Raw genomic sequence first — 21,693 nt, forward strand, 5'->3', positions numbered from 1 at the left:
TTTTCACAGTCACTGAAAATGTCTCAAACAATATCAGACTACGGCAGCCCACAAGCGACGTCACGTCAACAACGAAGGTGATTTAAACATATATGTACCATCTGTACACCTCTTCTTTCACCACCAAAAAATCGTTTACTGTCATATAAACAAAAGCAAAGCACAAAAATGCAGTTTTTACCCCACCAAAGTTTTAAACAAGCCTGCTCACTCAACACAAACAAACCCGGAAGTCATTTTCGAGTGCCGAAAAATACGGACAATCATCAATAATAGACCCACTAAAACACTGAATAAAATTACAAGCTTACCCTCTTGTTAAAGCTGAAGATGTGGTCGACAAAATGGGCATCTTCGATTTTATCCATCGTGACCAGATAATCCATGATAGGTTACGTTTACCCGCAGTGCTAATGCTATGAGCTATTATCCGTCAGACTGCGCACCCGCTTTGCGCATCTCTCGTGCCCTGTCAATCAAAGTCACGGGGGTGAAAACTTTTTGGTCCAATAGCAGAGACCCTAAGGTGTGACCTGATATATAATGATCCCTGATTGGGCAAAGCTTAAGCCTGCACCCAGCTGGTTCCTGTGGTTCCCTCTCCCCCTTGTGTCAACAAGTAAGCAATACAAGTCTCCACAAAAAGTGTGTTTTTACTGCCCCAGTTTTAATGTAATAATGTTTTATTCTATTTCTATTCTATTTAAAATGTCCTTGTTAATTTAAGCCATCACTGGTGGTTGTGGGATGTTTACTTCTGGAGTTTTAAAGGAAAATAACAATATAATACAGGCGAAAATAGGTAAATTCCTGTTTGGATGGGTTTTGGACACCAAATATTAATCCCCCTAAATTAAATTTTCAAATGGCATTTTACTTATGTAACTAATGTTCCTAAAAGCCATCAAGTTTGTGATTGGCCCCAATAGGTTATCTGTTGGAAAAAAAAAAAAATCTCACTAAAATCTTGCAGTGTGCATTTTAGCCAAATTGGACAATTTTGGACAGGTTTTGCACACTGGACATCGCCAAGGGACACTCTTGGGAAAAACTCTATAGTGCCTCAGTAGTTTTACATATCAACCTAAAATTTGGTACATATGTGGACAGGGAGTGTGTGAACCATATATGTAACATTCAACCTGTTTTATAATTAGGATTTTGAAATATCACCTTTTCACCAAAAATTTCAAACTCGTTTTTTTTTTTTTTCAAAAAAAAATGTATTTTCAGAAGCTCAATTTTTTATGGAATGACTCAATTCAATATTTTATAGATATAGATGTAAAGGGACAAAGGTTGTCTTTCATTTAAGCCATAAACCATAGTTGTGGGATTAGTACTTCTGTGGTTATAAAGCTTTAATTGCAGTGATACAAAAACAGGCGAAAATTGCCAAAAATGGCCTCTGCATGAAGAGGTTAAGGTTTTTCTTTTTTTATTATTATTATCAAATCACTCATGAATCAGCCTTTCAAAATAAAATACAGGAGAAGTAGTAGAGAGAACATGGAGCTTTATGATCTTAAAGGGATAGTTCAACATTTTGTCAAACTGGCCCATTGCCATAACCCCTATAGTCATAGCAGTAGGTTCGTTACCTTTAATTGTCGGTGCAAGCTGTTTTTAGAACGGCGGAGCAGAGCCGTGAGCTGCTCAGAGCTACGCTACGGAGGCTCATTATGGGATTTCTTGGTTTCCCTCATCAAACTCATCAAATACACAATCCAACAACTCCACAACGCTCTGGTGGACAAGTTGTGACCTGCACATTCACCACACTATGAGATAATAACACAACGTTACCAGACAGAGTTGTTTTAGAGGGAAATTCATGCAAAACCACTGATGCACGTTGCCTTCAGGGACAGTTTTTCATCAACAGTCTCTGAATTTCCCTCTAAAACAACTCTGTGTGGTAACGTTGTGTTATTATCTCATAGCGTGGTGAATGTGCAGGTCACAACTTGTCCACCAGAGCGTTGTGGAGTTGTTGGATTGTGTATTTGATGAGTTTGATGAGGGAAACCAAGAAATCCCATAATGAGCCTCCGTAGCGTAGCTCTGAGCAGCTCACGGCTCTGCTCCGCCGTTCTAAAAATAGTTTGCACCGACAATTAAAGGTAACGAACCTACTGCTATGACTATAGGGATTATGGCAATGGACCAATTTGCTTAAAATGTTGAACTATTTCTTTAAAGTAAAAGGTTTGTTTGACCTGGTGGTGGCGGAGGATCATCTGTGTGTGTGTGTGTGTGTGTGTGTGTGTGAACATCTGGACAGCTGTGTTAATGAGTCTATGATGTCACTTCCTCTCAGTGTTTTTCCTGATCCAGATCTGATGTTCATCACAGGTGGAGTCGGAGTTTGTTCCTTCGTTCGTTGTCTCACTTTTTCCTCTCAGTTTCTTTTTTATTGTGTCACTTTCTCTCTCTCTCTCTTTCTCTCTCTCTCTCTCTCTGTCTGTTCCATTCACCCGTGTGCTCGCTCGCCCCTCTGTCTCTCGGCCAGTTCTGGAAGTGTGATCTCATCCTCTCCGACTGCGACTGCTGCTGACACATTCCTCTGCTTTCAGCCTTTTATTTCCTCCTCGCCCTTTTGTCGTCCGTCTGTGTGTGTGTGCATATGTGTATCAGTGTGTGTGTGCATGTGTGTATCAGTGTGTGTGTGTGTGTGTGTGTGTGTGTGTATCAGTGTGTGTGTGTGTTGGATTCTCTCTCACATGACGGAGCAGAGAGGCCCCGGAAACTGACTGAATGGTTTTGGCTCATCCAGTTTAAGACCTGGATAGACTCATATTGTCTGTGTGTGTGTGTGTGTGTGTGTGTGTGTGTCTGTGCATGTGTGTGTGTGTGTGTGTGTGTGTGAATACAGAAGAACAGTAACAAAAAGTAGATTCAACTGTTTATATTTCACTCTTTGTCTGTGTTATCGGTTCTACTTCCTGTCGCAGCATCTTTTTTTTTAATCTGTAGCTAGGATACTGTTGCCATGGCGTCGGTGAGTGAGTGAGTGAGTGAGTGAGTTAGCTAGCTAGCTCGGCGGCTCACATTTAATCACAGTGCAGTGTTGTTGTCAAAAACTTCCTGTTGGCACTTCATCACACTGAGGTGAACAATAACAACAGCAACAACAACAGCAGCAGTGACGCATGAAATCCTCTGAGAAGCTTTTATTTTGAAACTCCAGAGACCAGATTCTGGAACAGGCTTTTATTTTGGTGTCGTTATTATTATTATTATTATTATTATTATTGACCGTCTGGATTGATTTGTGCTGAGGGCGTGTGCGACGTTGCATCCCTCTGGTACTGTGTGTGTCTGTGTGTGTGTGTGTGTGTGTGTGTCTGTGTGTGTGTGTGTGTGTCTGTGTGTGTGTGTGTGTGTGTGTGTCTGTGTGTGTGTGTGTGTGTGTGTGTGTGTGTGTGTGTGTGTCGTGTTTCAGCCGCTGCATCAGTGTTTGTCCTCTGGTGGAAGGACGGAGCTTAGTCACCACCAGGCTGCTGCTGCTGCACAGAGTCACCTGAGGAGAGGAGGAGGAGGAGGAGGAGAGGAGGAGGAGGAGAGGGAAGAAGAGAAGGAGGAGGGAGGAAGAAGAGAAAAGAGGAGAAGGAGGAGGAAGAGGAAGAATGTGTGAGTGAGGTGGAGGAGAAAGAGGAGAGGAGAAACAGAAGAGAGGAGAAGGAGGAGGAGAAGGAAAGAGGAAGACAAGGGAGGAAGAAGAGGAGGAGGAGGGAGGAAAAGAAGAGGAGGAGGAAGAAGAGGTGGAGGAGAAGGGAGGAAAAGAAGAGGGGGAGGAAAAGAAGAGGTGGAGGAGGGGGGAGGAAATGGAGGAAGAGGAGGAGAAGGGAGGAGGAAGAGAAGGGAGGAGGGGGAAGAGGAGAAACAGAAGAGAGGAGGAGGAGAAGGAAGGAGGAAGAGAAGAGTGGAGAAGGAGGAGGAGAGGGAAGAGGAGAAACAGAAGGGAGGAGGAAGGGAAGGGAGGAAAAGAAGAGGTGGAGGAAGAGGAGTAACAGGGAGGAGGAGGAGAAGGGAGGAAGAAGAGGAGGAGGAGAAAGAAGAGGAAAGGTGGGGTGGAAGAGAAGGGAAGAGGAGGAGAAGGAGAAGGAGAAGGAAGAGAAGGGAGGAGGGGGGAAGAGGAAGAACAGAAGGGAGGAGGAGGAAGAGGAGGAGGAACAGAAAGGAGGAAGAGGAGGAAGAGAAGGGAAGAGGAGAAACAGGAGGAGAAAGAGAGGGGAGGAAGAAGAGGTGAAGGAGGAAGAGGAGCGAGGAGGGGGAAGAGGAAGAGGAGGAAAGGTGGGGTGGAAGAGGAGGAACAGAAGAAAGGAGGAGGAGAAGGAAGGAGGAAGAAGAGGAGGAGAAACAGAAGAGAAGGAAGGAGGAAGAGAAGGGAGGAAGAAGAGGTGGAGGAGGGAGGAAAAGGAGGAAGAAGAGTGAGGAGGGGGAAGAGGAAGAGGAGGAAAGGGGGGGTGGAAGAGAAGGGAAGAGGAGGAGGATAAACAGAAAGGAGGAGGAGGAACAGAAAAGAGGAAGAGAAGGGAAGAGGAGAAACAGAAGAGAGAAGGAGGAAGCGAGGGGAGGAAAAGAAGAGGTGGAAGAATAGAAACGAAGTGGAGGAAGAGAAGGGAGGAGAATGGGGAGGAAGAAGGGGAGGAGGAGGGAGGAATAGGAGGAGAAGGAAGAGGAAAAGGAGGAGGAGGGAGAAAGGGAGGAAGAGGAGGAACAGAAGGGAGGAGGAGGAGGAATGTGAATGAAACAGGTGTTTGTGATTAGTGAAGAATATGACGTCAATATAGTGTCGCTCTTATTTTGAAAGAACCACGTTTCTTCTTCCTCTTCCTGTCTGTTTTATTTTGAAGGGCTGATCCAGGAGAAGATCTAAAAACCATCTCAGTGTAGTTTTCCATCTCCTCTTCTCTCTCTCTCAGCTTCTCTCTGGAGCTCTAGTAACTAACAACAGGTCGGTGTCGGCCAATCAGAAGAGAGGAGGAAGCTCTGAGTCCCTCCTCTGATTGGCTGACTGTTTTCTAAAGCGATCCAATCAAAAACAGAGCAGATTTCAGAATAAAACACTCAGAGAAACTAAATCCTGCAAAGTTGTTGTTGGATTTTGGATGGAGGGACCAGGTGGTGAGGGGGCGGGGCTTAGTTGTGACATCACAAAGTCACAGAAACCGTTAGGAGCTCTCAGACTGGTTACCATGACGACAGCAGCAGGTTTTAAACTTTTATTATGAACGTTTTAATGTTTAAAGACGAGAGAAACGAAGCTGGTGGAAATAAGCAGAGAGCAGGACTTTCCGTGTGTGTGTCTGTGTGTGTTTTCAGCCCATTGGCTCATTGATTTATTAGCGTAACCGTGGCAACCGCTAAACGCATTAGCAGCTAACCTTCTCGGGGGGAAACTTAATTATAAAGGGAGCAGAGATGCAGAGATGTCGACGGTCGCACGGACGTTCACACACGGTCAGAGGAGTGTGTGTGTGTGTGTGTGTGTGTTGCTGACGTGTGTGTGTGTGTTGCTGATGTGTGTGTTGCTGACGTGTGTGTGTGTAGATCTCTATCTGCTGCTCCTGTTGTATGGCCACAGGAAGGAAGTCTGGGTCTATTGTCTGTTTAAAGGCTCAGTGCCACTGACTGAACTTAATCCCCGTCGGTTCAGTGTGACGCTGTGATGTCACCGTGTCGTTGTGATGTCACCGGCCGCTGCAGCTCGGCCCGGTCTGAGGGGACGGGTCTGGGTTTAAAGGTGTTCTGGTCCAGAGTCTAAATTTGAACACATCACCTGGTTTCATGTGCGGTGACACCATAGCTGTCATTCTGCTGTGGGGATCAGACCAGACCGGATCGAACCGGATCAGACAAGACCGGGTCATATGAGACCATATTAGGTCAGATCAGGTTACCAACTCTGTCTGGTAACGTTCTGTTATTATTCTTCACACAACTAGAATAAGGCCTAGTCCACACGAACACGGGTATTTTTGAAACCAAACTTTTATGGCCCCCGGTTTAAAAAAAAATTCCCGTCCACATGAAACCGCAAAATCCGCCTCAAGCCAAATGCACATGCCAAAGCAGTAAGTGGCGATAGCATTCCTAACAGGAAGGCCATTTTAGCCAATCACAAGGCTGGAAAAATTCATATCGGGAAAAACAACAATGGCTATGCTAAATGCTAAATGCTAAATACATGGATCTATAATACATCCATGGCTAAATAGCACCAGGTAACAGCAACCAGAGACTAGAGCAGGGCTATTCAATTACAAATTCAGTGGGGCCAGATTTTAAAACCAAGACCTTAAGCTGGGCCGGACATTTTCAGCGGTCAATAAGAAGTTTGTGGGGCATTTTTAAAACCCAGCATTAGTTATTAAAAACGAATCACAGCCAGAAAAAAGAGAATAAGTCAATAAAAGTAGTACCTAGTGATAGTAGTAGTAAAGGTGTAGCTGTTAATGCTTTGAATTTGAGGTTTTTTTAGGAACTAAAAGTTTCCTGAGGCCTAGCCTACTGTCTGAGTTACTGAGGTTTACAGCAGGGGGTTATGTAAATCACTAAATGTAGCCATAGTCTTAAAATTAGGCCTAAAGATGAACAAAGATTTCTTTTCTAACATATTTTGATTGGTGAAAAACAAGGAGCAAAAAGCCATTTGGGGCAAAAGTATTTGATTACGGATTATTCCTTTGAAAAGTAGCTAGCCGGGCCACTCGGACATTGGTTCGGGGCCGGATGTGGCCCGCGGGCCGCCAATTGAATAGCCCTGGACTAGAGGCTCTGCAGCAACTCTGTCAGCTGGTCACGTCTAGAGCTCCACAAGTCTCCATGGATACAACTTACTGTTGTGTTTACCCTCGCACAGTGTGACATCGAACAATGTCGACAAAAAAATTGCGGTTTTCCTCGGTTTTCCTGTCCACACATGAAGCTGAAACCGGACTTTTCGAAAAAGTTCACCCTGGACTTTCTGGACAACTGCAGTTACGTGTGGATGAAAGGCCAAACCGTGCAGAGAAACACACGGTTTCAAAAATACCCGCGTTCATATGAGATGTCACGGTTCCCTTGAGAACCGACTTCTCAGGTCTTGAACCTGTTATCTGTTTTGGTCTGAACGCGCCGGCCGGTTCGGGAACCAGGAGGCGGCTCCACAGTGTGAGCTGCAGTCTTTAGGCTGTGATGCGTTCAGGTGCCGTTGGTCAGGTGATGCTGCTGTCCTACATGGCTCCGTGTGGCCTATAAAACACTGAGAGGAGACGGTGATGGATGATACTGCACCACACACACACTCACATGGCCTAAATATACACCTGTCTGTGTGTGTGTGTGTGTGTGTGTGTGTGTGTGTGAGGTGACCTTGGACTGAGTTGTGTGTCTGTCACTGAGAGATGGATAAAGTTTTATTGTCCAGATGTTGAAACCTGCTGCTTCACATCCTCAATATTATTTATATTTAGAGCTGCAACAATTAATGGAACGATAATCGATTATTAAATTAATTGTCAACTATTTTGATAATCTAATAGTAGTTTTTTTAAAGGGATAGTTCAACATTTCGGCAAATTGGCCCATTGCCATAATCCCTATAGTGTCCCTGTCCCTGAAGGCAACGTGCATCAGCGGTTTTGCATGAATTTCCCTCTAAAACAACTCTGTGTGGTAACGTTGTGTTATTATCTCATAGCGTGGTGAATGTGCAGGTCACAACTTGTCCACCAGAGCGTTGTGGAGTTGTTGGATTGTGTATTTGATGAGTTTGATGAGTTTGAAACCAATAAAAATCCCATAATGAGCCTCCGTAGCGTAGCTCTGAGCAGCTCACGGCTCTGCTCCGCCGTTCTAAAAATAGCTTGCACCGACAATTAAAGGACAATTCCAGGCGAATTCAACTCGTGGGTGTATTTTCTTATCATTTTAGGTGTAAAAGAATGAATCTGAAGATTTTCAGTGTAATTGCTCCTGTTTTGCGGTAGTTGTGTCTGTCCCCGCATCGCCACGGCAGCAATGAATGGGAGTGGATGTAAGTTCTGCTGTTTAGGCTGTTTCCATCCCTCAAAGCCACAGACAGCGTCAGATGGAGACTCAAACATGCAGCCAGAAGTTTATTTACTTCAAGCAAGCCGACATGTTTGTAAAACTAGATCTAATTCAAAGTCTCCTGGAGTCTCGCGCGAGACCCAAGTTGCAGCGTTGGTGTATTCAGGCGCAGTGGGAGCTACCGCTTGTGTCATAAACACAGGAATATCAACTCTTTACTTGCTTCTAGTGTACATTTTTTTCCACAGACAGCGTCAGGTGGAGACTCAAACATGCGCCGAGAATTTTTTTTGTACTTGAAGCAAGTAAAGAGTTGATATTCCTGTGTTTATGACACAAACGGGAGCTTTTCCCACTGCACCTGAACACACCGCGCACGGCAACTGGGTCTCGCGCGAGACTCCGGGAGACTTTGAATTAGATCTAGTTTTACAAACATGTCGGCTTGCTTGAAGTAAATAAACTTCTGGTGCATGTTTGAGTCTCCATCTGACGCTGTCTGTGGCTTTGAGGGCTGTAAACAGCCTAAGCAGCAGAACTTGCATCCGCTCCCATTCATCGCTGCCGTGGCGACGCGGGGACAGACGCAACTACCGCAAAACAGGAGACATTAAACTGAAAATCTTCAGATTCCTCCTTTTAGACCTAAAATGATATGAAAATACACCCCTGAGTTGAATTCGCCTGGAGTTGTCCTTTAAAGGTAACGAACCTACTGCTATGATTATAGGGATTATGGCAATGGGTCAGTTTGACAAAATGTTGAACTATCCCTTAATCGTTAGTTTCAGCTCTAGTTTATGTTTTATTTTCCAGAGAAAACTGAATTTACAAACACACAGTCAGAGTGTCGGTGTGTGTGTGTGTGTGTGTGTGTGTGTGTGTGTGTGTGTGTGTGTGTGTGTGTGTGTGTGTGTGTGTGTGTGTGTGTGTGTGTGTGTGTGTGTGTGTGTGTGTGTGTGTGTGTGTGTGTGTGTGTGTGAAACAGCTGTGAAAGTTTCTGCTCCAGATGTTTTAGCCTCTGTAACATCTGTCTCATCTCTGTGTTCAACTCCTTCAGTCCTTCATGCTTCACTTTCTCTCTGCTGCTCCGTTTGTTTTCTCTTCCAGAATAAAAACCTGCCAGGTCGCAGTGTGTATACGTGTGTGTGTGTGTGTGTGTGTGTGTGTGTGTGTGTGTGTGTGTATAGATGGATGTAGAGCTGTGAGGCCGCGGTGGCGTTCAGACGTTTCTCACCCTGCGTGGGAGGTTTTGAACGCAGCTCTGGATCCTGCTGGTTCCCGTTGCCATGACGAACGATTGATACTTGAATTGCAAAAATTGTGAAGGCGGCTAAAAATACAGAGGGTTGAACACACACACACACACACACACACACACACACACACACTCTCATCTGCTCCTCCGTCTGTACGAGGACGTCTCTGCTACATGTTATTTTTATTTTATTCATTCTGTCCTTCTCTTCTTTTTCTTTCTGTCTGTTTCTTTTCCTCCTTCAGCTGATCTGGGAACAGAAAACAAAACCAGAACCAACTAAACTTTAAACATATTATAAAACTTTTTATTTTTTATTATTTAGTGCTGTAATATGAAAGAACAGATGGAACTGAGCTCCTATAGAGTTAAAATGAATTATTTCAGATGATGTTACTCACTGCAAACACAGTAAAGTCTGTGGAACTGAAGGACCTTTATTTTGAAAGGTCAGTGTTGTCATAAACAGACACTGAACAAGTTGTTTTGAACATTTTTCCCCTTAAATAGATATTTCTTTACATTATAATTTTATATTTATTTTATTCTCACTTCTTTCAGTCGTCTATTTTACTTTTTCTCCTCTCACTGCTGATTTTCAGACATTTCATGCTGATATGACCATATACTGTATAGTCATTTCCTTTTTCTTTCTTTCTTACTTTCTTTCCTTTTTTATTGTGTCCATCTTATCTTTTATTTCTTTTTTAATCTCCTTTTTAAAACAGATTCTGTCTGTTTTCTTTTCCTCCTTCAGCTGATCTGTGAACAGGAACAAAACCAGAATCAACTAAACTTTAAACATATTTTAAAACTCTTTTTTAAAAACAGTGAACTCTTCAAAGTTCAACTTTATTTGTATTTATTTTATCTAGTGCTGCCATATAAAAACAAATGGAACTGTGCTGGTGTCAACAAATAGAACAACATATAAAAAATATAAAAGTATAAAATTAATTAAGATGAATGAACAGCCAAGGAGCCTGAGTCTGTGCAGCTGAAGGACCTTTATTTTGAAAGGTCGGCGTTGTTGCTGTTAAGTTCATTTCCTTGTGACCTCGTCTCTCATAAACAGTTTTGTACCTTTTATACACATTTCTTTATATGTTTATTTTATTCTCATTTCTTTCAGTCTAAGCTAATCTATCTAGGCTAATTCTCCTGTATGACCATATATAGTCATTTCCTGTTTCTTTTTTACTTTCTTTAGTTTTTTATTGTGTCCATTTTTTCTTTTATTTCTTTTTTAATCTCCTTCTTTAAAATAGATTCTGTCTGTTTTCTTTTCCCTACTGATCTGGGAACAGTAACAGAGAAGTTTTTCTCCAGCAGCCGTGTGTGTGTGTGTGTGTGTGTGTGTGTTTCTCATTGTGTCGCTGTCGGCAGCTTGACAAGTGGGGCTCCGACACAAAGCATGCTAGGACAGCGGTAACCATGGCGATCTGTGGTTTTGACTGGATAATGTGTGAGTTGTGTTGCAGAGACAGAGAGAGAGAAGATGCAACATGACTGACGACAGGCCATAATTAGTCGTCTGTCAATCAAACAAACAAACCAAAACCCACGTTGCCACGGTTACGGCTCATCGTCAAAACTTTACAAGTGCTGAAACTGTAAAGAAAAAAAGAACAAAAAAGCTGCTGAATGTGAACATCAACAGGTCACATGACACTGTTCACATTCCTCCGTCTTTATCTCAATAATAATAATAGCCAATAATAATATAGGAATTAGAATAAAAGTTCTTTATAAACACAAAGTAATTGATATTAAAAAACACATCAAGATTCAAAACAATGAGCAACAAAGGTCAGGACAGATGTGTCATCATCCAGCTGCCAATCAAACAGATGAACCAGTGTGATGAGTTTCCTACTTTTCCTCTGTTAAAGTTCATAGTTTAGTTTAGTTTGATAAGTTTATTTGTATCAGGGTCAATGTACAAAATAACATTAGTCTCAAAATGAGAAGAGATGCCTTGTAGCGGATTTAGCTAACTAACTAATAATAATAATAATAATACATTTTATTCATACAGCGCTTTTACAGCTCTTTTACAACCAAATACAGAGGAAATAAAATACAAAAGAATACATAAGTGCTCAGTCAGTGCAGAGAGAAAGAAATTCAAGATCTTTTTATTAACATTTTCTCATTATAACAAGTGTGCGGTGCTGGATAGCCATTAGAGAGACATATCAATCACACCATGCACAAATGAGATATATAAAAATACATAAAGAATAATAAAAAATAAAATAAAATAAGATTGAAAATGAATTGAAATACAAAATAATCCCTAGTCATAGTATAAGATCACTGTTCAACCAAAAGCACAGAGTGTGTAACAAGTGAGCAGCATACTGTAGCTGAGCTGTACTCGAGGGCCATGAGCCTTTAAAGGGTCTGGAATTCTTTTAGGAAGGGGCGCGCAGAGAGAAAGAAAGAAAAATAAATGAAAAGTTACATCATAAATGAGAAGTACGTACATGTTTATTATTTAATTCTAAAATGTCACAATTAAAGAGTCAGATCAACTGTAGCTGCATCTTTAAACACTGAGAGAAGGAGAGAGAGACGAGGAGATGGAGGGATGATGATGATGATGGACCAGAGAGGGAGGGATGGAGAGAAGGAGATAGAGAGAGGTTTAATAAGAGCTGATTGCAGTGGAGGATGCTGGGAGGTGAGAGAGGTGGAGGAGGACGTGGGCGAGAGACGGAGGAGTGAAGAGACTCAGAGGGAAGGTGGGCGTCTGAGCAGCAATGCATCATGGGAAATGTAGGAGCTGCTGTGTTAGGTCTCATTCTCACTCTCTGTCTTGTTACAACTGAAGCTAACCATCATTTTCATCGTTAAAGCAGAAGTAAGTGATATATTTGTGTTAATATAAGTCTTAAATAGTTCTATCTTCCGACAACAATCACTTCTATAGAGTGTTTGGTCTGAAACACGGGTCTGTCAGTCACTCTGCTCTGCTCTGAGCCCAGGAGAAAACTTTTCTCGTATCCTACAAGTTTTATCCAATGAGGAGAGAGAACGGCATGCAGGGCTGTGTGTGTTGTAGATTTAACTTCAAACTAAAAAATGACGAAGCGAGACGTTTTCTTCCATTCAAAAGTGCTTTAGTTGATAATAGTAAAAGAGTTTACAGGGTTGCGAGTTTTCAGGGTTCAACGTGGCTGACTACGCGACAACAACACTGACGTAATCACGTTACATTACCTTCTTGCTCCTAGAGCATCATGGGAAATGAAGTCCATTTTTATGTAACTACAAATCAATGAAATGCAGTCTCCCTTTTAACCAGAGGTGTATAGTAACGAAGTAGATGTACTTCGTTACACTACTTAAGTAGTTTTTTTGAGGATTTGTACTTTACTGGAGTTCTTTTTTTAATCAGGACTTTTACTTTTACTTCACTACATTTAAAAGTAAAAAAATATACTTTTACTCCGTTACATTTACGTTTGCCACCTCGTTACTCGCTACAAATTAAAATAGAACTATAATTAGGCTCTACCTGTAGGCTATATAACCAAATAATCGCCTGCGTGCAAATATGCGCATGTGCTCTAAAAGCCGTCGAGGGTCCGACCTCATTCAGTAAAAGCCTGTTCAATTAAATGCCCGGGCGATTACTAGGCTAGTATTTGAATCTGCGATAGTGAAGCATTCACACAGTCTCTGTCACTACGACCCGCTGCTGCTGCTGCTGCTGCTGCTGCTGCTGCTGCTGCTGCTGCTGCTGCTGCGGAGGAGGAGAGCTGTGGCCGCAGACGGCTCCAAAGATCCTCTATGCGTAACAGGATCGATCACTCTCATTAATCATGCGCCGATTGATAAGTTTTGTTTTTACCGTGCACCACTGCCACTGCTGCCTGTTGCAAATACCCGCCTGGTTCTTATAAACGCCTTGGCTCCAGTTGATTGAGCATATTAAACGCCCGGGCCACTAATGATCATATACGGTACAGACACAGACAGACCCTTGCTTTATGTTCTCAGGCAGACACAGACACTTGATTCACTCACTCTACATGTTTGCTCAGGTGTTTTTTGGTTTTATCATTCCACATCCATTCACCTGAAAGTAAAATAAAACAACACACGAGCAAAACAAGTGGTTGTTTTGCTTCTTTTTATGCGAAATACTTTGTACTTGTACTTGTACTTTTGATACTTGAGTATATTTTTTCACAAGATACTTTTGATACTTAAGTACATTTAATGTGAGCTACTTTAAGACTTTTACTCAAGTAATTTTCTTATGCGTGACTTTTACTTTTACCAAAGTCGTTTTTTGTTATGGTATTTCTACTTTTACTTAGTTATTTTTTTCAAGTACTTTATACACCTCTGCTTTTAACCACATATTCAACAACATATTAACTGTTTTATCAATATTAATGTTAACTTGTATTTTAACTCATTAACTTATTTATCATTCATTTATTCTTCTGAAATAATGTCTTTCCAACAAATAAATCCTCAACAGTGTGTGCAGCCAAGGGACGCCGTGAATGTGGTGACGTAGGGACGAGGACTGTTATGGTGCGTTCAAGGCAGCCCGTAACTCGTGTTTTTCCGACCTGTGAAGTCGTACCAGTTCGATCTGGTACGAGTTCACGGGTCAGAAGTTACGAGTGGCCGTTATAGTGACTTTCACAGGTAAAACAGGTCGGAAAAACACGAGTGGGTTGCCTGAAACGCTACAAAGTCGTAAGTTGTGACTTGAAGCTGTAATTTACGGTTTCAAAAGCCTGCCTGGAACGCAGCATTAGCCAAAACCACCGGATCGCTTACTTCTGCTTTAAACTGAAAACCTTCAGATTCCTTCTTTTAGACCTAAAATGTTAGGAACATACAGCCTGAGTTAACTCCCAGAATGCAACGGGGCGACGACGAGGACTCAGATCAATAAACATCAACAGAGGTTCTGATCAAATTTTGTCGCTTGTCCAAATGAAAGTGTCTCTGTCCATCATCCTGTCCTCTCTCTCTCTCTTTCTCTCTCTATTTCCGTCCTTCCTGTTGTCGTTACTGCCTCTCGTCCCTTATCTCTCTCTCTCTCTCTCCTATAAATATCTCTCCTTCACTTCTTCTCACCGAACCAGACGTTCGTCCCTCTCTCTCTCTCTCTCTCTCTCTCTCTCTCTCTCTCTCTCTCTCTCTCTCTCCTGTCCCCTTTTCTCTCCATGCTCTCTCGCCCTCTGTCCCGTCTGCAGATGACATCATAGTTTCCTCAGACTGCTGCAGTCTCTCTCTCTCTCTCTCTCTCTCTCTCTATCGTTCTATCGTTCTATCTATCTATCTATCTATCTATCTATCTATCTATCTATCTATCTATCTATCTATCTATCTATCGTTCTATCTATCTATCTATCGTTCTATCTATCTATCTATCGTTCTATCTATCTATCTATCGTTCTATCTATCGTTCTATCTATCTATCTATCTATCTATCTATCTATCTATCTATCTATCTATCTATCTATCTATCTATCTATCTATCTATCTATCTATCTATCTATCTATCTATCTATCTATCTATCTATCTATCTATCTATCTAGTATCAACTGGAAGTGAACAGCACCAGTTTGTTAAAAGCTGTGTGTGTGTGTGTGACGCTGTGGAGCCCCCTACAGGCCACATCTATAAACATTAATACTTTATGTTTCTCTTATTTATTCTTTAATTATTTGCTCTTAGAAAAATTTAAATAAAATACAATAAACTATATTTCCTCTACTTCTATTGCTTTTAAATATTTTATTTTTAAATTATTTTTGTATACAACGACCAAAGTTACATAAGAATTCCACTGCACTCATGATGATACGTGACAAATAAACTTATAGTAGTAGTATTTTTTTACATAATGATAACAATTAATGATAATAATGCCTTTAAAACTTATAATGCACACAATACACTGCTACTGACTAATAATAATTCATTTGTTTTTTATATAAACGCAGAAACACAAGAAGATCAGAGACGTACGATGCTGTTAGATTATTAAAATAATAACAACAGCAGCAGCAATAATAAACTAGAGTTTAAAGGGAGATTCAAAGAAATAAATCAGAGGCATAAAAACAAAAAGCAGAAAGAAACAGAGCAGTAAAATCAAAGAAAAGAAATGAGACAAATAAAAACATTCATAAAATATAAAAACCAGTGAGGAAGGAAGAAGAAACCAAATGAGAACAAAATAAACTAAAAGTATAAAATAAAACGAGAATAAAAGACGACGTCACAGAGAAAAAATGAACTTCTGATGAATCATCAGGTGGAAACAAGAAACTGCAGCAAAACAAAGACGCCACTGTTGCATCATGGGAGATTATAAAGTTAAACTTCGTTATATGAAAGTGAGAAGTGACTTTCTCTCTCTCTCTCCTTCAGTCCTGTTGGAGGTGAATGTCTCTCGCCCTCCTCGCTCATCTCGCTGCCGTGACACACTTTCTACAAACTCTGTGTGTGTTGCTATGACTCCGTGTGTGTGTGTGTGCGCTTTATCGCTTCTGCATGAGTGCACATTGTGTTAGCTGCACTCTGGGAACACACACACACACACACACACACACACACACACACACACACACACACACACAGGGTCCCAGTGGCGGCGTATTTTTAGCGTAGCAACACAAGCAGCTTCAGCCTGACTGGTTGTTGAGCTGCAAGTGGGTGGACGCACACACACACACACACACACACACACACACACACACACACATATACACACAATTTTTTACTCTGTGGTAAAAAGCAGCCAATCAGGGAGCAGATTTGAACTTCAGTTCTGGGACTAGTCAATAATTAGTTTCATAATCAATTAATCAGTGATTGTTTTTCCTTTTTAAAAGTGTTTTGTAGAGTTGATGATGTCATCAAGCGCCTGTCTGACATCATGTTGAGTTGTCACATTAGAAAAGATCAAACAAAGGGATAGTTCAACATTTTGGCAAATCGGCCCATTGCCATAATCCCTATAGTCATAGCAGTAGGTTTGTTACCTTTAATTGTTGATGCAAGCTATTTTTAGAACGGCGGAGCAGAGTTTTGCATGAATTTCCCTCTTTTCCTTTTTTTTTTGTAAATTTGCACTTTTTAATCCTGCACCTCCCACACAGTCTTCTTTGGATGTGCACTCTTTTTGCCCACTGTTGAAGATTGTTAAAGGGACAGAGTTGTTTTAGAGGGAAATTCATGCAAAACCGCTGATGCGCGTTGCCTTCAGGGACAGTTTTTCATCATCAGTCTCTGCATTTCCCTCTGAAACAACTCTGTGTGGTAACGTTGTGTTATTATCTCATAGCGTGGTGAATGTGCAGCTCACAACTTGTCCACCAGAGCGTTGTGGAGTTGTTGGATTGTGTATTTGATGAGGGAAACCAAGAAATCCCATAATGAGCCTCCGTAGCATAGCTCTGAGCAGCTCACGGCTCTGCTCCGCCGTTCTAAAAATAGCTTGCACCGACACATTAAAGGTAACAAACCTACTGCTATGACTGTAGGGATTATGGCAATGGGCCAATTTGCCAAAAATGTTGAACTATCCCTTTAATTGATCCTTAAAATAAAGAACCAATCATCAGGAAGTTCATCTATTAATATCTGGGTGTTGAGTTTGGGAGTTTTTATTAGGGTGCGAGTTTTATTTTATTCTGTTGGTGACTCTCACTTCCTGTGACGACACGTTCAAGGCCGCAGTAGAAACATCGGACATCCGACCGCTCTCTCTCTCTCTCTGTTGTCCAGTCATTGTTGTTGTCGTTCGGCCTCTGGCTCAGTGCTGCTGCTGCTGCTGCTGCTGCTGCTGTGATGATGCGTTTGTGTCGAGTCATGGTGTCGGGCCGCTGACTGCAGAGCCAGATGTGCTGAGTCGTGCTGCTGCTGCTGCTGACTTGACTTGACTTGACTCGACCGCCCTGTTCCCTGTTTGGTTTACCTGCTCGTCGATTTGTTCCCACTCCTTCAGTGACAGCGAACGCACCGTCGGCAGTTTCACAACACAGTCATTAAAAAACTGCAACACACACACACACACACACACACACACACACACACAGACACACACACACACACACACACACACTGTCACCACTGTGTCCACCGGCTGCTGCTGCACCTTTAACGTGACGAGTCTAATTATACACAGATTAATGAGAGCAGACTGAGAATTAACTGATAATTAGGAACCATGTCGGGATCTGAGGAAACTAATTAGAGCTGTGACAATTTATTGATTAATGGGTGAAAGAAAAAACCCAACAGTGATTCTGATATAAAGTCAGAATTCAAACATGTGTTGTTAAGGATTAAGATGAGACACTACAGCTGTACTGATACGATTAACAATTACAATCTATGCTGTTTTACACAGCTAGAAATCTCCACTTCAGCAGCACTTACAGACACCAAACCTTCCACTTTGATCCCTGTCTATATCCTGAAGGTTTTTACAGAGGGGATTGTTGATATATCATTCACAGCCTCATTTATACAACATTTTATTCATAGAAACATGGCAAAATTAGATTTTTTCAGGGCTGGTGACAGTATTTTCTCATTTACAGAGTGATAAAAAGAGATGTCCACAATCCTTCTCTGTAAAAACTTCTTACTCTAATATGTCAACAAAATAAAACAAGAATTTTGAAAGTAGCTTTATCCATTGTTCAGATTTCGGTTCTGGAAATAAATGCAAATTAGCGCATGTTTAATTAGATATTGCCTCATTTACATATTTAAACATAACATTTGACAAAACTTGTAATACAAAAAATATTTGTCTTAATGTGAGTAATAAACTTGGGAAGTTTCATGGTGAAATCTGTTAGTTTAAATTTTTACCCTATCCACCTGTAGTTTCTCAGCTTAAACAATTAATTAATTCAAATCAATAATGAAAATAAAAGTGAGTTGTGGCGTATCTGAGGGCAGGTCCCTGAACGCCTCAGAGCTCTGGTGTGTGTGGGTGTGTGTGTGTGTGTGTGTGTGTGTGTGTGTGTGTGTGTGTGTGTGTGTGTGTGTGTGTGTGTGTGTGTGGTAGTAAGCAGCTGTGGCCAGAGGGAGGCGCTGTCCTCTCAGGTTACGGATGAAGCTGCTGCAGACCAGGAAGTGGCTGTGCAGCTGCAGCAGCCAATGAGAGAGCAGAGTCTCAGTCACATGACTCACTCACTCACACGTGTTCAGATCAGAATACAAACATCTGACCTATGATGGATTGATCATTAGTTTATCTATGAAAACATGAATTGATTCTCTCCTCCTCTCCTTCCTCCCCCTTCTCTTCTCCTCCTCCTTCTTCTTCATCCTCCTCCTCTTTCTCCCTCTCCTCCCTCTTCTTCCTCTTCCTCTTTCTTCATCTTCTCCTTCTTCTTCTTCCTCCTCCTCCTCTTTCTTCTCCTTCTCCTTCTCTTCCTTCTTCCTCTTCCTCCTCCCCTTCTTCTTCATCCTCCTCCTCTTTCGCCTTCTCCTCCTCCCTCCTCTTCCTCCCCCTTCTTCTTCCTCCTCCTCTTCCTCCTCTTTCTTCATCTTCTCCTTCCTCCCCTTCTTCTTCCTCCTCCTCCCTCTTCTTCCTCTTCCTCCCCCTTCTTCCTCCTCCTCCTCTTCCTCTTCCTCCTCCTCTTTCTTCTCCTCCTCCTCTTTCTTCTTCCTCCCCTTCTTCTTCCTCCTCCTCCTCCTCTTCCTCCCCTTCTTCTTCCTCCTCCTCCTCCTCTTCCTCCTTTTTCTTCATCTTCTCCTTCTTCCTCTTCCTCCCCCTTCTTCCTCCTCCTTTTCCTCCTCTTTCTTCATCTTCTCCTTCTCCTCTTCCTCCTCTCTCTTCTCCTCCTCCTCTTCCTCCTCTTTCTTCATCTTCTCATTCTCCTCTTCCTCCGTTTTCCTCTCCTTCTCCTCCCTCTTCTTCCTCTTCCTCCTCCTCTTCCTCCTCTTTCTTATTTCTTCCTCCTCCTTTGTTTTTATGACGTCATATGTAAAACATCCCATAATAATGCCTCTGACTCTCTTCCCTCTCTCTCTCGTCTCTTGCAGGTTGTGGTGGTGGTCGATCAGAGCCGGTCTGAGTGAGTGAGTGAGTGTGTGTGTGAGAGAGAGAGAGAGAGAGCGTTGGGGGTCCCGTCGCCCACGGCAACAGGCGGCAGCAGCAGGCGGTGGTAGGAAGGACTCGGGAGGCGGCCAGCGGCGGCGGTGGTGGTGGTGGTGGGGGGCGGAGTCACGTCACGTCGAGGTCATCACCATGACGTCGGTGGCGGCGGAGTTCGACCACATGGAGATCCAGCAGCAGTACAGCGACGGCGTCAACAACCGCTGGGACGCCGACGACTGGGACAACGAGAACAGCTCGGCCCGCCTGTTCGAGCGCTCGCGCATCAAGGCCCTCGCAGGTAGGAGGAGTTTATTATTACGTTTATTCAAAAAGAACAACATCAGTGGAGTTGCGTTGATCAGCATCGATGTGATTGGCTGAGAGCTGTTGATGATGTAATTGCCACAGTCCAGGAAGTGACGTGACGTGTAGCAATGGGTGCTCCACTACGAGTTAGTTTCTTGTCTAGTGTGTACCGTGAGTTTCTCCATGACTCCGCCCCCTTTAGGAGACCAGCAGACCAAGACTCCGCCCCCTTTAGGAGACCAGCAGACCGTGACTCCGCCCCCTTTAGGAGACCAGCAGACCATGACTCCTCCCCCTTTAGGGGACCGACCAGCAGACCATGAATCCGCCCCCTTTAGGAGACCAACAGACCGTGACTCCGCCCCCTTTAGGAGACCAGTAGACTGTGACGGGACCAGCAGACCGTGACTCCGCCCCCTTTAGGAGACCAGCAGACCGTGACTCCGCCCCCTTTAGGAGACCCGCAGACCATGACTCCGCCCCCTTTAGGAGACCAGCAGACCGTGACTCCGCCCCCTTTAGGAGACCAGCAGACCGTGACTCCGCCCCCTTTAGGAGACCAGCAGACCGTGACTCCGCCCCCTTTAGGAGACCCGCAGACCATGACTCCGCCCCCTTTAGGAGACCAGCAGCAGCAGTAGGTCTTGGGTCTATTGACTCCAATGGGAGAAGTGACTGGAGCTCAGATTATGGTCGATTCTTTCGCTCCAAAGTCACTGAAGTAAATATTGGACTCATTTTTCACAAGACACGTCTCTTCTGGACGTTTTTACACTAAAATGGACAAGTTTCAGACAAATCAGGAGAAAATTAACTTTGTTTAACTAATTTTCGTCATGCTAAATATGACTGTTAGCTTTGTAAATATTTAATGTCATCATAGGAAAATATAAACATCTCACTTTGCTCTACCGACAACTTTTATAAATCAACAAACACGTTCACAACACGAGGTGGAGGGACGGGTGACCACGCCCACTTTAGGAGACAGGAAGTGAACCATTTCATATCATTGGAGCAGCTTGTCATGTGGTATCTTGGTAGTATATTGAGTATCTTTGCTATGTGTAGGTTGGGCGCCATCCCAGCATGCAAAGTGTGTGTGTGTGTGTGTGTGTAATGATAATAATCTGAAGCTAACGAGCGCTGACGAGGCTCATTAACGAGCTTCAGGCTGTGATCAGAGGAGTTCATCATCTCTCATTCTCTTTTTGTCAGTTCCAGTCGTTGACGTCGTTAGTCAGTTAATTGATGATTAATTAACGTACATAACATGTGATGACTCAATGAGCCAATCAGGAGCCAGCACTGTAGTAGCGGGAGCAGCAGCTCCCCCCTCTGGTCAGGTGGTAGAACTGCAGTGAGGCGAATGACAACTGAAGATCATAACAAAATAATGTTTAAGGCTCTGAATGAGTAGTTTATGTAAAATCCAAATGATTATTTTCAAATTATGTGTATTCTACATTAGATTTAATGTTGGATTAAATATTTGATTTGTAATTTACCATTAAACATGAATGTATTAATTATAATAGATGATGATGATGATGAATATTTTATGGTTTGAGAGATATGAGAGCATGTTTAAATCGTAAATACAACTCTCATTTCAACAAGGCAGAATATTAATGATGACTGAAGTAGTGCTGATCGTTACACACATGCATTAAATGTGTGTGTGTGTGTGTGTCACAGTAACTCTATCTCTTCTCCGCCTGCTGTTTTTACCCTGATGGCCGACTGCTCCACTAGTGTCCCACTTCACTCAATAATTCACACCAGTGTTAAATATGTAGGAGAGCATAGCGTGTGTGTGTGTGTGTGTGTGTGTGTGTGTGTTCAAGGTAAGAGGGTGGAGTAAGATAAGTGTTTCCTTCGAGTGAGTGAGAGGAATTATCAGTTGTGTTAAAAATACTAAATCAACCTTTCAAGTACAGATTTCACATTCTAACACAGTCGTTATGAAGTGAAAATGAAATA

At 42.6% G+C, this 21,693-nt stretch overlaps 1 protein-coding gene across 2 annotated transcripts in view; it reads left to right on the forward strand.

Annotated features, from left to right (window-relative positions):
• The window catches only part of LOC146973014 (spectrin beta chain, non-erythrocytic 1), a 152,946-nt gene that overhangs the window by 21,858 nt on the left and 109,395 nt on the right, over window positions 1-21,693 (forward strand). Inside the window, exon 2 of one of the 2 annotated variants that reach the window (XM_085799255.1) lies at window positions 19,350-19,702. In XM_085799255.1, coding sequence (XP_085655381.1) covers window positions 19,555-19,702 — 148 coding nt within the window. In that variant the 5' untranslated portion in view covers window positions 19,350-19,554. Of the gene's footprint in view, window positions 1-19,349; window positions 19,703-21,693 lie in introns of those variants that run through there. The other variant, XM_085799256.1, reaches the window with a different exon arrangement.

This window comes from Trachurus japonicus, chromosome 15 (assembly GCF_045865225.1).
Source record: "Trachurus japonicus isolate A0001 chromosome 15, Traja_1.0".
Lineage (NCBI taxonomy): Eukaryota > Metazoa > Chordata > Actinopteri > Carangiformes > Carangidae > Trachurus > Trachurus japonicus.